Consider the following 16935-nt stretch of genomic DNA (forward strand, 5'->3'; position numbering starts at 1 on the left):
TTAATTCTTGGACATGGGGTCGATGTAGGCCATACTTCTTTTTCTCAATACTGCGTTGGCAGTATGTTGAACTCGAGATCTCTTGGCTCCGATATCATATTGAATTCACGCTCCAGTCAGTTACTTCAAAAGTCTGAACTAATGAAGAGAGGCGGGCAATATTTAATAACATAGGGCAAGGCTACTAACCGTAAATCGATGTGTCAGGTCGGAGATCTATGTTGCTGCAGCTGAGGAAGATGGGGAGGGATGCACGAAAAATACTGAAAATCGGCGGAGGAGAAGACATCGGCGACACGGGAAGGGAGGGTGAGAACTATTTGGTTTGGGGTGGTGTGAACGGAATGATTGTGTGATGTCGGATGTAGATCGGTTGGCTTGAAAACTTGCCCAACAGATTTCTCCAATTTTCCAGGCAAGTGACCGGCCAACACCTCCGTTTCCCCATTTAGCAGCATACATCAAATCATTTCATTTTTCTTGTGATTCCGCGGGGCATCGTCGGTTTTCCACACGAAAAAGCAGATAGATCCACGCATGCAATGCAATGGACAAACCCATCAAGCTAGAATAGTAAAAAGGATGGGCAAAAGGATGCTCCACAAATCTGACAAGATCCAGGCATTTCAGCTAAGGTGGTAGAAACGAACTGCTGGCTGCTTGACACCTGGCACCAAACAAGGCTCTTAGATTCTGAAAAAAAATTCTTAGATTCTGCAAAGGCCCCAGATTAAAGCTGTGCATAGTGCATATGCCTGCATTACCGCCTTGTGATTCCGCGGGGCATTGTCGGTTTTCCACACGAAAAAGCAGATAGATCCACGCATGCAATGCAATGGACAAACCCATCAAGCTAGAATAGTAAAAAGGATGGGCAAAAGGATGCTCCACAAATCTGACAAGATCCAGGCATTTCAGCTAAGGTGGTAGAAACGAACTGCTAGCTGCTTGACACCTGGCACCAAACAAGGCTCTTAGATTCTCAAAAAAAATTCTTAGATTCTGCAAAGGCCCCAGATTAAAGCTGTGCATAGTGCATATGCCTGCATTACCGCCTTTTCCGAAAATCCTGAGGCACGCCCATGTGGCTGCCCAAATGCATATGCCCACCATGCATGATCCAGACGCAGACCAGACACCAATCGATCTGTATGTCTACTGGCTACATAGCTAGCTAGGCTTTGGAAGTTTGGAGGTGCATGGATGCACATGCACGCCATCTGTCCATTAACTAACATAACTAATCCCTAGCTCCTACCATCCCCTGTAGTAAGATTCATGCATCCGGACACCAACCAAAACTTAACTAATTCCAAGCTATAGGACTAGAATATGATCATCCAAAATCAATTTCGTTCTAAACTGATTTACTACCGGACTTCGGTAAGCAAATTAACCCGTACTTGTTAATGTTTAAGTAGCTAGCTAATCAATCAGCTTTCATTTCCATACATACTCTGGAAAGAGTGGACGATGATATTTGTGCTTAATTAGTGGTGGTGCAGTGCGTGCCGCCCACTCGTCGGAACAGAAGAAAATGTTGCACCCTACCTGCCCTGCTTTAGCCTAAAGCACGCAGCTTTAGTACTGGGATTAGCTAATGGTAGATCACACGTAGTGGCGGCACGTATGCTTACCTTTCGACTTTGGAGGCCATAAATAGTAGAGTAGGACTCGCATGCTTCCTTCATGTACAGTGCAACAGAGGATCGATCCAACCTGCTACTGGCTTCCTTGTTCTCGAAGGCTCCGCCGCTCTGCCATTTGCGTGTATGTTTTTAATGACTTGAGACTATCAAACACGACATGCAGTGGTTAGTTCATTGCATGCAATACTATTAATTAGCAAATAAACATTAATGTCTCTCGTTTTCCCATTTTCTTTGGTCACGGTGCATAGCCTAAGATGACTTACTCACCTAGACGGGGAGGGTAAAAAGAACTGGCCAGTTAGCTAGTTCATTCATTCCGTAATAAATTTGCACTTATATGCTCTAACTTGTCGTAGTTCTTTACTACTCCCTACGAAAAGAAATATAAAAGCGTTTAGATCATTAAAATAGTGTTCTAAACGCTCTTATATTTGTTTACAGAGGGAGTATCTAACTTTGTGTATTACCTCCGTTCTAAGTTACTTGTCTTAGGTCTGTCTAGAAGATGAAGGGACTATAAACTATTCCAAATTTATAAAAATATACAGCGAGAAGAAATTCTTATAACTTTCTTGCGCATATATGCATGCATGCATGCATGCATGTTAGTGTCTTCTTCCATATTTAATTTATATGAGATTATAGAAGCTAATACTATGTTATTACGTCTTTGGAATTGGTTATTCCGCCTAGATGCGATCGGTCGATGCATGCATTATATACGGGTGATGATGGTGACCTGATGATCGAGCTTTGGTATATGCTGTTCCAGTGGCTGGCTGAGCTCATTCCATCTAGATGAGAATATCTACTTTTCTTTTTTGCATTGCATAGATCCATTGGTTATTAGTTAGTTAAAGCCAGAATATATACGTCGCCGTCTTTTCGTGGTCGACCCGTACCTTTCAGTGGACCTGGAATCAACTCGTTATCTTGCCCGACTATTATTGGCCAGCCAGTTTCTTCGACACGTATATGCATACGTATGCACATAAATTTAAAAAACTGATCAAAAATTAAGCCAGTTAACTAAGGTTAATATAGTAGTATTTGATGTTGTTGTTGTTGTTGTTGATACGCAAAAATTAAGCCACCTCGCCAAAAAGAAATCAGAAAATTCATTAATTTGTGATCTGTTCATACCTAGGTCACCCCGCCTTAATTTGGTTGAACGTATATAGTATGACTTAGACAGGTGATACATCGATGAAGGCGTTAGATTTGGGCACTGCTCATGCCTTAGTGATTAAGGTTTAGAGGTAGCTAAGCTAGCTAGGTGTAGCTGGGGTAGGTTGGTATTGTCATTCGAAATTCCTCGGAAAGCCAAGCATGCATATGCACGTCGCTCTCCATCGATCTTCGTCGACCATTCCAAAGTTTTGCTTTCTACGCTGTGCTGACCAAAGTAAAAGATGGTCGATGCACTCTATTCTAGCTACGTAGCTAATTCCAAGGTCTAGTTTTCCACCAGAAATAAAGTAACTATTTTTCATGAAATTACCAAGTGGTAGATTAACCATGTGTAACCTACGGGCGTCATCCAGAAAGCCGTGTGTCCCCAAGATTTTCCAGGAAGAAGCTTCCAAAAAAAGGAAAAATTACAATATGGTCCTTGTCGATGTTTGCGTATCGCCATGTCGATCGTCACCCAACATTGTTGTCTGCCCCGTCGGCGCAATCTGAATGAAGAGGGAGATCACCATGCCCAGATCCTAAGGAGCACCAACGCTACCGACGCTGGTTTCCTGGGCGAAAAAGCGGTCCATTGCATGCAATAGAACCAAAATGTTATGTCATGTCAACCGGAGATTATCGCGATGTCCTTGGATCCCAACACGACCGCTCGTACGTGATATCATTGAAGAGGAGGAACATGACAATCAACCATCTTCCACACACCCTGCTTCAAGATGCTCAAACCCTCTGTACAAACTGCTATTGTCGCCATTCTAGGGGACGACTACCACCAACCCTAGCATCATGAAATACTTCCATTGGCCTCCTCATGGCTTCAAAGAAAACGTCATTGCGGCAACACATGGTTTTGTCGATGGTTCCGTATGCGCAAACCATTGTCCTTGCACGTGGTGGAGGGAGTGGAGGCACACGATCCCTTCAAACTCACCAGAGATTGTTATGGACAACTATCATTCTCTGCTAAGCAGAAATGTATGGCTGCTCTGACGATGCTTGCACATGGTACCGCCGTCGATGCTGTTGGTGAGATGGTCGGAATGGGGGAGATCCCTTTCCTAAAGATCACTGTCAAGTTTGCCCGCGTCGTGGTGCGGGTTTTTGGACCAAAGTATCCGAGAGAACCGAATGTGCAGGATACAAAAATGTTATTGGCTATTGGAAAGGCAAGAGGATTTATGGTATGCTCGGGTCTTGATTGCATGCATTGGCAATGGAAGAACTGCCCCAAAGGTTTGCGCAGGATGTGCCAAGGTCACACCAAAGAGGCCACCATCATATTGGTAGCAGTGCTATCACATTACTTGTGGATTTGGCATGCATTCTTTGGAATTCCTGGTTCTCACAAGGACATCAATGTGCTTCAGGGATCTTCCGTTTTAGGAGACTTTGTAATGGGGAATTTCCATCGTACACTGTCAGCGGTCGCGACTACAACATGGGATACTATCTTGCCTATGGTATCTATCCTCAATGGGCGGCATTTGTGAACACCACATCTGATCCCCAACGAAAAAAGGCACTTTGCAACAATGCAAGAGGCTGATAGGAAGGATGCGAAGAGGGCATTTTAAGTGCTCCAAGCTCATTGGGAATTGTTCATGGAGCTGCAATGGTGTGAGAACCAAAGATTTTGTGGCAGCTGATGACATGTTGTCATTTTGCACAATATGATTAGCGAGGACAAGGGTGATGGGTAGCCCAAAACAATGATTTTGAGACGCCTAGAGAACAAGTCCACATTCCCGAACAATAACATGCAGATCAGCTTATGAAACTTTCTGTAGATGCATCAAAATCTTTGAGATCATCAGGCGCACGCGCAACTACTTAGTGATCTTGTGAAGTATATGTGGGCCTACAATGAAAACCAAAGAGCTAATGTTTGAATTGTGCACTTAAAATAAATTTTATGTTTGAACTGTGTTATTTCGTATAGGCACAGGGGGTAGAGGATCCCCACCTGAATATATTACTCAAAGGCCCGTAGGGTGAGTTACATCAAGGATTACAGCAAGAGGAGACGTATATATAGGTGCCAAGAGACGGGCGCCCTACTAACTGGGTCCTTAAACCTGAAGGCCGTCCAAAGCGTAAAGTCTGAGATGATGTTACAGAGAGTGTCTAGGGTGAGTCGAGCTCGTTGTGAAAGACACGCTAATTCCTGGAGTCTCACAACTTCGATAGAATGGCAAGGGAGACGGTGGGCAAATGTTGATGTCGAGACCAACCGGCGTAGGAGTAGCCGAAACAAGGTCGATGGAGGGAGGGGCAGCAGCCCCAAGAAGGACCAGACATGTGTCTTGCATGGGCAAAGGATGGCGAGGTGCGTCGAGTCCTCCAGCGTGATGTCACACCGGGGGCGGGCTGAATCCGAGGTGATGGTGCTAGAATGTAAGTTCGTCATCGTGCTCAACTATCACGATACATAAGCCAGCTGAAGATCTTGACCTTGATAGGTACGTTGGAGCTCTAGATGTGCCCAGCGTTGAGATCGATCTCTTGGTCGGAGGAAGTAGTGAGTAGGCCACCTCCAGGAGAGCGAGGAGATGTGGGTGAGGAACTTGTCGTTGGTCACGTCGTCCGCGATGACATCCTACAACAAAGACAAAACAGACGCAAACTCTACGGAAGCAACACTGGTTAGGTGGTTCCATAGAGTAGCGAGTAAACCATTCTGCATGACATGAGAAACCCAAGACAGAGGGTGAAGTGGAGTGGGAGAAGAGGGTATGGGTAAGTGCCTGCGAGTGGTGTGGAAAGAAGCCAAGCGTCGAGCCAAAAGAAGGTGGAGGTGCCATTTCCGGTACAGACAAATGGGATTTTGCGGATGTGAGGGGGAGTTGGTCGTTTATGATTCTCCAAAGGTAGGAGCGGTTGTGAGGCTTATTCGCGAAGTCAAGAGAGTAGTGTCGGAAGAACCAGTTGACCCCTGGTAGGTCTGGTTTTTGGAGAAGTTAGAAGGCAAATTCATGAGGAGGCGGTTATTTTGGAGAAGCAGTTTTGGGGTAGTATAAGTTTGAACTATGTATTTTCGCCATTAAAATTTATTATTTATGTGCGACATTGATGTGTTTGATTGATGTGCATGGATTTGCATCAATTCAAGAGTTCGGATTTGAGGTGTGTGGCTGCCACATATGAGGGGTGGCCCGGCTCGGTCCGCTGACATGCCCGAGTGCGTCCGCAGACGTATAGGGAATGGATTTTCCAAGTCCGGTTGTATATGCTCTGAGTTCAAGTCACAACATACGCATTTTTTTTTGTTGAATTTATAACCAACCGCTTTTGAAAAAAAAAACTGCCAACGATTAGAGGAAGGTGGTTGTGACTAGCGAACAGATGGAAAACAATGGAGGGAATCCCGCTAGCGGTGTGCAATCAGAGAGAATCGTTCGGTACTTTAGCAAATTGATCCATGGGGATTTCTGCAAGAATTAACCCATGAAATTACATGTCTCCATATATATCCTGGTTGACCAACCTTGGATATCACCGGCTAATAAAGTGAAGTTGTACAAGGCCGAAAGAAAAGAATCTCAAGTGCCGTGAGGTAATTAATTAATTAACGAATCAAAAGTCTCAGTCGAGCTAGCTGGTTCACAGCAGGCAAACTACTACGTTGTTGTCAGAGTATTTAACCTTGTGACCATCGAGATGTAATAAATAAATAAATTATACTCCCTCCTTTCCGATTTATAAGACTCAATTCAAAAATCTCACCAACCAAGATAGATGATGAGTGGTGGAATACTTTTATAGTTTGCAAAACCCAATTAATGCTTTTGTTTTCCTCAAAAAAATATGTTTATCAATGCATTAATTACAATGCATGCATACATAAATTACATGCATTGATCAATTTTCTCTTAATACTTGCATGTAATGATTTAATGCAACTTGAAATCTGAACATGTGATGGAAAACAACCAAATTGAACTTTATAAAATGGAAAAACTAAAATTTTGAGATAAACCTTATAAACCGGAAAGGAGGGAGTATGCAGCAAAACATTTGGTACCTCGACGTCGAGATCGATCGACAACGCACCACCATCGGCACGACTTTTTTTTAAAAAAAGAAAAAAGGTCATCGTCAGTGGGCACTCGCTACCGAGGCGCGTGGGCCCACGCGGGACGTCCACGAGAAGGGGAAAAAACGGAGGTGGGCCCAATATGGCAGCCCGCCACCGGCCGTCCGAAACGGGCTATAAATAGGGCCCTCCTACACTTGTCTCCCTCCCTTTTCCCTCTCCCGCCACTCGCACAGCACACTCCAGGTTACGCTGTGACGCTTCTGCCCCTGGCGAGCTGCCATGGCCCTCTCCGACGTCGACCTCGACTTCGAGGCCTTCCTCGCCTACCTCGGCTCCGGCCTGGACGAGGCGCCGCCGTCCGTGCCGGCCATGTCCTCGCCGGAGGAGGGCGTGCTGAGCCCCGCTGCCCCGTCCTCGCCGGATCTTCTTCTTCCCATGCTCGCGTCGTCGCCGGAGGAGGGCATGCTGCTGAGCCCCGCCGCCCCGTCGCTGGAGGCGCCGCCCATGACCACGTCGTCGCCGGAGGAGGGCACGTCGTCGGGATCCGCGGGGACCGTCGCCGCCGCCGGACCAGACGACGGCGACAGGGAGCGGAGGCTCCGCCGCAAGGTGTCCAACCGCGAGTCGGCGCGCCGGTCACGCGCGCGCAAGCAGCGGCACCTCGAGGAGCAGCGCGCCGCGGCCGCCACGCTCCGGGCCGGGAACCGGCACCTCGCCGAGAAGCTCCGGGTGGCCAGGGCGCGCGCGGGGCTCGTCGCGCTCGCCAACGCCCGCCTCCGCGCCCAGGGCCAGGCCCTGAGCCGCCGCCTCGACGCCGCGCGCCAGGCCCTCGCCCTCAGGCAGCTCTACGCCGCCGCGTCGGCCTCCGGCGGCGCCCTGGACATGCAGGCGCTCGCCTCGCTGATCCGGTAGCAAAGCGCATGGCACGGCGCGGGCGCACGCACGAGAAGATGTTTTTTGACCTGCTGCAACATCGATCGAACGAACGAACGGACGACGAACGTACGACGGACGGGCTGCTATTAATCACAACCCATAAGAAGCTAGCACTATGCATGCATGATCCTTGATTATATATAAAAGCAAGAAATTGTGGATGGAAAATGGCACCAAAAAAACGTACCTACTTGCTGCTTGATCGATGCTGCTGCTGCTCGAACATCGCCGATTTCTGCGCTCCCTCTGATCGGAAATGGACGGCCAGGATCGGTCCAGCGAGCAGGAGATGCTCTTCGACTCCCTCCGCTGGATCTCAATTATTGTTGTCTCTGTGATTTAGTAGCTAGTGCTGCAGCTTTGCTACATATCTGTTGGCTGATTACTGGATGGATGTATCCATCGATCGTCTCTGTGTCCTTCTTATTCCTCATGTTTGGCACCTGTCACCCTCATGCATGCCTCTCTAAATCTATATAATTTCTTGTCACCGGCCGAAAGTTGGTGAAGGAGTTGCACATATGCTTGTCCTCATTGTCCCATCATTCTTCTCTCCCCTCCCTCCCTCCCTTTGTGACACTCTCTCTCATAGAGAGAGAAAGTGTGTGTATGTATGAAAGTGATGCACCATATATTAATTTTGTTGAGTATCGATCGATTCCCTTCTCCTATGGGTACATATGCCCATGGCGGCTGCTTTATATATGCTCGTCTATGTCTGTTTATGGTGGTGGTGGTGGTGGCGAGTCATCGTCGAAAGCAAAGACCGCGAGGTAGTCATTGCGGTTTACGTCTCCTTTTTTCGGGAAATCATTTTACGTCTCTAGTGTCTTTGACGAACGACTGCCTCTTTTGTGCTGCTTTTCCAAGCTGATTTTGATGATGGCGCTTTCGCCACTCTTTCACGAAAGAATGTTGTGGAATGATGCATGATGTGAAACAGTAATTACACCAGCCATAAGATAGAAAAACCTTTACAAACCTCTTTTTCTTCTAGAGAAATCGGTTTACGTATCTCTAGAGCCTTTGCGAACCGCCATCTCTTTTGTCTGGTTGTTTCCAAGATGATTCCGTTGATGACATTTTGGCCACCTTTTCTGGGACATTAGCCATAAGAAAAATCTAGTATGATTGGTTATTGTTTTCACGATTGCTATTTGACAGTTGCCTGAAACCGATTCTAGCGTGAATAGATTTTTGGAGAGATTAAGGTGAGGGGCAGAGCGCCGAGCCGCATACGAGGAGCTCGTGGCATCCCGGGTAAGGGATAGCCAAGAATGACCCGAGCTCGGAACAACACATCTAGCCGCGATATTGCAGATGGAGGCGACACAAAGGGTTGACGGTTCGGGGTCCAGGGTGGGCTACCGGGGGAAGGGGACTTAATTAGGAGGGTGGCAACTTGGGCAATGGCTGTTTGGCGAGATGGACAAGGAATCGACGACCGACCACTAGCGTCTAGGGTTGAGGCCTGGGGGGGTTAGGCATGCACTGGAGGGTGCTCAACACGGGGAAGAACAAGAAAAGCGCACACGCTCAAAATCGACTGCCAGTTCAACAAAATTCAGGTAACTTTTGTATAGTTGCCCCCTTTTTGTCCTGATTTTCACTATCCAAAAGTTGGTGGAGGAATCGCATATATGCTTGTCCTGATTGTCTCATGATTCTTCTCCCCCTCCCATTTGTGATGTTAAGAGATAGAGAAAGTGTGTATGTGAAAGCGATGCATCATAATTTTGTCGAGTGTCGACACTTCCTATCGTACATACACCCATGGCGGCTTTATAAATACACATGTCTATCTTTTCTGATGATGGTGAACATGCGCGCGCACACACACTTATCCCTATGGATGCATGACGAGTTGTCATCGAGACATCGTCGAAACCGAAAAAGAACGAGGTAACCACACAGTTTACGTCTCTCGAGTGTCTTTACGAACCACGGTCTCTTTTGTGTTTTTTCTTCGAGCTCGCTTTTGCTTATGGCACTTTCACCGCATTTTCTGAGAAAGAACATTGTGGTTGTATAGCTTTATTGACGGTGAAACAGTAATTACCACGTCCCCAAGAAAAGTCAATACGCCTGGTTATTGTCTCTCCAGAATCGTGCCGCCCGGCTTTGCAACTTAAAATTTAACCTTCACTGTGAAAAAAAAATCAAATGAAAAATTCTACTAACCGTGTCCGCATCTACGAATTTTGTCCAGGGAGAAAAGGCCTTCTAGAAGGGCCTCTCTCTTCGGCCCACAAACGAACTTGTGCTGTAAGGCCCTGGCGGGCTATGCGCGGCCCAGGTTACAGATAGCATGTATTTGCTCTTGTTCACAGTTCACAGTTCATTTTTATTTTTATTTTTTTTAGGATATTGTTCACAGTTCCTCTTCTTCTTTCACCTCGCCTTAGTTGGAGGCTTCTGTAACCTCAAGGTCAAAGTAAATAAGAAAACAGATGCCTGAATTGAATCCATGGCGGCCTTGCTCGCTCATCTCCGCACATGAATCATCATTTTAAAAGCACCAGCTTGCCACCCCTTGAGCAAACAACATCGCCATCAGATCAAAAATCTCACCTTGTTTCTTCCTAGCAGTGTTTTTTATCCATCTTCCCGCCATTTCAGCGGATTGCACCACGCACGCATGACTCCTCCACCTTTCCACCACTCCTCGGCGACCACCTACACCTACCAAGAGAAGAGAGTCAGTGGGACGACCTTCTTTCCTGTTCACAACAGGTCTCTCTGTCTCTAGAACACACACTTTTTTTTACCTGCAAAAAAAAATAGAACACACACTTTTTGTCAGTGAGGCCCCTTACGACAGTGGTAATTACAGCGGCAGTGCCCTACCACTGCTTTGCTTTTCAGGAAGGAGAGGGAGAAGGAGAGGAGGAGGAGACATGTCGAGCTTTGCATCAGGATCAGTCGCCGTCCACAGCCCCGCCATGCATGTCGATGGATTGTCCATAGTCCGTGAGAGCTAGTGCTCAGCCGCTACAAGTTCAGAAGCGCACCTGACAGAGGTGAGCTGAGCTGAGTTCTCCTGGCACTTGCAGGAGCTAGCTAGCGTTGCACGCACCTCTCTGTCTCTATTCTGTTTCTACCTGCTTCCATGGTCGGCGGCAGGAGGCTCTCGGAGCTGCTCCGGGAGCAGCAGGAGCCGTTCCTCCTCCTTCACGGAGAGCCCTGCTGCTCCTCCGTCCAAGACAGGGGCGCCAGGGCTTCTTGGCGTAGGGCCATGAGGAGGGCGCTGCCGCGGTGGCGCTGGGCCGGCCTTGCCGCCGGATGCTTCCCCTGCACCGCCCGCCGCAAGCGCGAGAGCTTCCGCCCTCTGCCGCGCGCGGGCCACGCGTGCTGCAACGACGATGCTGTGGCTACGGAATCCGACGGCGGCGACGGCGCGAGGCGGCTCAGCCCGGTGTCCGTCCTGGACGTGCTGCGCTGCTCCGACGAGGAGGAGGAGGCGTCGTCGTCGCCCACGCTTAGCCACTGTAAGCACTACACTACTCTGCTTCTGACGTCACCGTTCCAAGGAGAATTCTCCTCTGCTTGGTTTCATGCTCTGCTTCTTGATAAATACAGCAGGGGAGGAGGAAGACAACGACGAGAAGCCATCGTGGACGCCAGCTGGGAGCTCGCCGCCACCACCCGACCCGCTCACCGACGAGAAGGAGGAGTGGAGGAAGGTGGTTTCGTCGTGGGAGCGGATCGCGGGGGACATCGCAAGGGTCCCGGCGCTTGCGGAGCTGGACCTTTCAAGCTCCATGTCGGCGAGGGAGTGGGAGTGGCACGGGGAGTCGGAGGCAGAGCGGGTGGGCGCGAGCGTGGAGGCCATCATCTTCGAGGAGATGAGCGCGGAGGCCGTGCGCGACATGGTCGATCGAGCTATAGCGAGTCGGAGCGCTCCTAGTCCAAGCTAGCTTTGCAACTGGCTCAACGAGATTTCTACCATTTCTGGGTTCAGTTGGTATAAACAGTACTCTACGTAGTATAATACTTGTAGTGTACTAAGTATAGCTAGGAGCAGACTCTGGTTGCAGTTGCAGTTGTACTACAGGGCAGTGGTATCCGATGCAAAAATGTATATGACTCGAGAAGAAAAGAAAAAGAAAAATCTCTGGAGATATTTTACATTTTCTACTACACTAGAGTTTAGACATGCTGCTGGAGATGCTCTTACAAGTATATATGCAATGAAATTGGCTAATGTCCAAGACTGATTTCCGAACTCTGTATACGCATGACAAAATATCATCCAACATCACTCAGTACACTGGATGTTAGAGCATCTCTAGCCGTTCCGCACCCCCGGGCTCGAAATAGCGTCTCCTGGGGCGGCTGCCGGCGCTTTTCTGCCCGCGGCGGTTCCCAACCACCGTCCCAGGTCGACCGCCAGACGCCGTTTTTTGAAATGAAGTTCGGCTAAAATTAGACCGAAAAGACACGAATTCAACGGGTTTCATTCATATTCGGCGGTTTTCATTCATATTTGTACATAATAAAAAAGCCATAATAAAAACGCAAAAGAAAAAACTACGCCGTCGCCGCTGTCGTCGTCTCCTGCACGCCGCCACCGCCATCTTTGCTGCACTCCTGACATGCGTCGCCGATGCGGGCGGGGTTGATCGGCCCACGAGGGTGTGTGTGGGGGGGGGGGGGGGGGGGGGGCGCCCAGGGGGTAGGCGTGCCTCCCTGCCTCGTGGCTTCCTGGAAGCTTCCTTGACGTCTACTCCAAGTCTACTGGATTGCTTCCGTTCCAAAAATAACTCTCCCGAAGATTCCATTCCGTTTGGACTCCGTTTGATATTCCTTTTCTTCGAAACACTGAAATAGGCAAGAAAACATCAATTTGGGCTGGGCCTCCAGTTAATAGGTTAGTCCCAAAAATGATATAAAAGTGATTAGTAAAGCCCATAAACATCCAAAACAGGTAATATAATAGCATGGAACAATAAAAAATTATAGATACATTGGAGACATATCAAGTATCCCCAAGCTTAATTCCTGCTCGTCCTCGAGTAGGTAAATGATAAAAATATAATTTCTGATGTGGAATGTACCTAGCATATTTCTCAATGTAATTTTCTTTATTGTGGTACGATTGTTCGGATCCAAATGATTCAAGATAAAAGTTCATATTAACATAAAAAATAGTAATACTTGAAGCATACTAAAAAGTAATCATGTCTTATCAAAATTGCATAGCCAAAGAAAGCTTATCCCTACAAAATCATATAGTTAGGCTATGCTTCATTTTCATCACATAAAATACTCCCATCATGCACAACCCCTGTTTCATCCAAGAAAATGGTTCATACTTTTTAACGCGCTTCAGCGTTTTCAACTCTCATGCAATACATGAGCGCAAACCATGGATATAGCACTATATGTGGAATAGGATGGTGGTTGTGAAGAAGACAAAAAAGGAGAAGATAGTCTGACATCAACTAGGCGTATCAACGGGCTATGGAGATGCTGTTGGGGATCGTTGCAGAAATTAAAAAAATTCTAACCCTCACCAAGATCAATCTATGGAGAAACTAGCAACGAGAGAGAGGGGAGTGCATCTTCATGATGTCTACTACACAACCTTCTTCTTATAGACATTGTTGGACCTGCAAATGCACAGGTTTGTAGGACAGTAGCAAATTTCCCTCAAATGGATGACCTAAGGTTTATTAATCCGTAGGAGGCGTAGGATGAAGATGATCTCTCTCAAACAACCCTGCAACCAAATAACAAAGAGTCTCTTGTGTTCCCAACACACCCAATACAATGATAAATTGTATAGGTGCACTAGTTCGGCGAATAGATGGTGATACAAGTGCAATATGGATGGTAGATAAAGGTATTTGTAATCAGAAATTATAAAAACAGCAAGGTAGCAAGCGATAAAAGTGAGCGTAAACGGTATTGCAATGATAGGAAACAAGGCCTAGGGTTCATACTTTTACTAATGCAAGTTTTCTCAACAATAATAATATATATAGATCATATAACAAGCCCTCAACATGCAACAAAGAGTCACTCCAAAGACACTAATAGCGGAGTACGAACGAAGAGATTATGGTAGGGTACAAAACCACCTCAAAGTTATTCTTTCGGATCAATCTATTCAAGAGTTCGTACTAGAATAACACCTTAAGACACAAATCAACCAAAACCCTAATGCCACCTAGATACTCCATTGTCACCTCAAGTATCCGTGGGCATGATTATATAATATGCATCACACAATCTCAGATTCATCTATTCAACCAACACAAAGTACTTCAAAGAGTGTCCCAAAGTTTCTACCGGAGAGTCAAGAACGTGTGCCAACCCCTATGCATAGGTTCATGGGCGGAACCCGCAAGTTGGTCACCAAAACATACATCAAGAGGCACATGATATCCCATTGTCACCACAGATAAGCACGGCAAGACATACATCAAGTGTTCTCATAAAAGACCCAATCCGATAAGATAACTTCAAAGAGGAAACTCAATTCATCACAAGAGAGTAGAGGGGGAGAAACATCATAAGATCCAACTATAATAGCAAAGCTCGGGATACATCAAGATCGTGCCATAGAGGGAACACGAGAGAGAGAGAGATCAAACACATAGCTACTGGTACATACCCTCAGCCTCGAGGGTGAACTACTCCCTCCTTGTCATGGAGAGCGTCGGGATGATGAAAATGGCCACCGGTGAAGGATCCCCCCTCCGGCAGGGTGCCGGGAAGGGCTCCCGAGAGGTTTTTGGTGGCTACAGAGGCTTGCGGCGGCGGAACTCCCGATCTATCTTGATTTTTGATGGTTTTAGGGTACGTAGGCTTATATAGGCGAAAGAAGTCGGTCGGGAGGTGCTCGAGGGGCCCACGAGACAGGGGGGCGCGCCCAGTAGGGGGGGAGGGGCTCCTATCTCGTGGCCTCCTCAAGGCTCTTTTGACGTGAACTCCAAGTCTCCTGGGTGATATTCTTCCCAAAAATAACGCTACCGAAGGTTTCATTCCGTTTGGACTCTGTTTGATATTCCTTTTCTTCGAAGTACTGAAACAGGCAATAAAACAGCAATATGGGCTGGGTCTCTGGTTAATAGGTTAGTCCCAAAAGTAATATAAAAGTGTATAATAAAGCCCATAATCATTCAAAACAGATAATAAAATAGCATGAATGCTTCATAAATTATAGATACATTGGAGACGTATCAGCATCCCCAAGCTTAATTCCTACTCGTTCTCGAGTAGGTAAATGATAAAAGAAAGAATTTATGAAGTGTGAATGCTAGAGGTGCACAAGTTTGATCAATGATAATTTCAATCACCTTTACTAGCATCAATATATGTCATAACAGTAGTTCATCTCATAAAACTTTTCACGAACTAGTAACAAGAAATTCACATGTTAAAGCATAGACCATAAATTTTCTTGAAAACTAGCAAACTTCATTCTTAGTCATCAAACAACTGCAATTCATCTTACTTTCAGGAAGAGTCTATGTCAGAGCTTTCATTTAGCAAACTTCACATACTCAACTATCATATAGTCTTCTACAATTGCTAACACTCACGCAATACTTGTGGTTATGAAGTTTTAATCAGGCACAGAGAAAGATTGTGGCTTATAATGTTGCCTCCAAACGTATTCACCTTTGGATGATGTCAACAATAATAGTTCATGCTAACATACATCCAATTGGATATATATATCAGGATCACCCTAACACAAAGTGCTTGCCAAAGGATAAAATGAAAAAGGAAAAGGTGAAGATCACCTTGACTCTTGCATAAAGTAAAAGACATAAAGTAAAAGATAGGCCCTTCGCAGAGGGAAGTAGAGGTTGTCATGCGCTTTTAGGGTTGGATACACAAAATCTTAATGCGAAAGAACGCTACTTTATATTGCCCCTTGTATATGGACCTTTATTATGCAGTCTGTCGCTTTTATTGCTTCCATAACAAGTTCGTACAAAGCTTATTTTCTCCACACTAATAAGTCATGCATATTTAGAGAGCAATTTTTATTGCTTGCACCGGTGACAACTTACTTGAAGGAACTTACTCAATCCATAGGTAGGTATGGTGGACTCTCATGGCAAAAACTGGGTTTAAGGATATTTGGAAGCACAAGTAGTATCTCTACTTGGTGCTAGGAATTTGTGAGGGGGAAAGGCAAGCTCAACATGGTTGAATGATCCATGACAATATACTTTAACTGAGATGCGAGAAAACATAACCCATTACGTTGTCTTCCTTGTCCAACATCAACTCTTTAGCATGTCATACTTAATGAGTGCTCACAATTATAAAAGATGTCTATGATAATATATTTATATGTGAAATCTCTCTTCCTTCAATATTCTTTCATGAATTGTTCAAATGACCAATACAATGCTTGCTAACCGTCAATAAATTTACAACCTCTACTTCTTAGATGTGAAGTCATTACTCCCCATGGAATAAGCAAATGAGGCATATATAATTTCAGATTTATGACAATCAACTCATTCAACAATTTACTCATAGTATATAAGTGAAGCACACGAGTAAATGAAAAGCTACTCCAAAAAGATATAAGTGAAGATCAATGAGTAGCTAAATAATTACGTAAGTATGTGAAGACTCTCTCTCATTAAGGAATTTCAGATCTTGGTATTGTATTCAAACAGCAAGCAAAACAAAATAAAAAAGACAATGCAAGGATAGCACAACTCATGTGAAGAAGCAAAAACTTAGGTTCAACCGATACTAACCGATAGTGGTTGAAGAAGAAAGGTGGGATGCCTACCGGGGCATCCCCAAGTTTAGATGATTGAGACTTCTTGAAATAATATCTTGGGGTGCCTTGGGCATCCGCAAGCTTGAGCTTTTGTGTCTCCTTAATTCCTTTCATATCATGGTTTCTCTTCTTTTTATCAAAAGCTTCATTCACAACAAACTCAACAAGAACTCGTGAGATCGGTTAGTATAAACCAATGCAAAAACTTATCACTTTCTACTGTAACAAATCACTAAAATTATTATTCAACATTGCATACTAAATGCCTCTGCATATTTAATACTCCTATCCTCAAATAGAGTCATTAAACAAGCAAACATACGCAAACAATGCAAACATAACAGCAATCTGCCAAAACA

At 45.8% G+C, this 16935-nt stretch overlaps 1 protein-coding gene across 1 annotated transcript; it reads left to right on the plus strand.

Moving 5' to 3' along the window:
- The first annotated feature begins 10359 nt into the window (after positions 1-10359).
- On the plus strand, positions 10360-11929 carry LOC123115424 (uncharacterized). The gene is made up of 2 exons (XM_044536584.1): positions 10360-11306; positions 11398-11929. Exons 1-2 carry the CDS (start codon positions 10928-10930, stop codon positions 11733-11735), a joined length of 717 nt encoding a protein of 238 aa, XP_044392519.1. The 5' UTR covers positions 10360-10927; the 3' UTR covers positions 11736-11929.
- The last annotated feature ends 5006 nt before the right edge of the window (positions 11930-16935 follow it).

Source organism: Triticum aestivum, chromosome 5B (genome assembly GCF_018294505.1).
Source record: "Triticum aestivum cultivar Chinese Spring chromosome 5B, IWGSC CS RefSeq v2.1, whole genome shotgun sequence".
Classification (NCBI taxonomy): Eukaryota; Viridiplantae; Streptophyta; class Magnoliopsida; order Poales; family Poaceae; genus Triticum; species Triticum aestivum.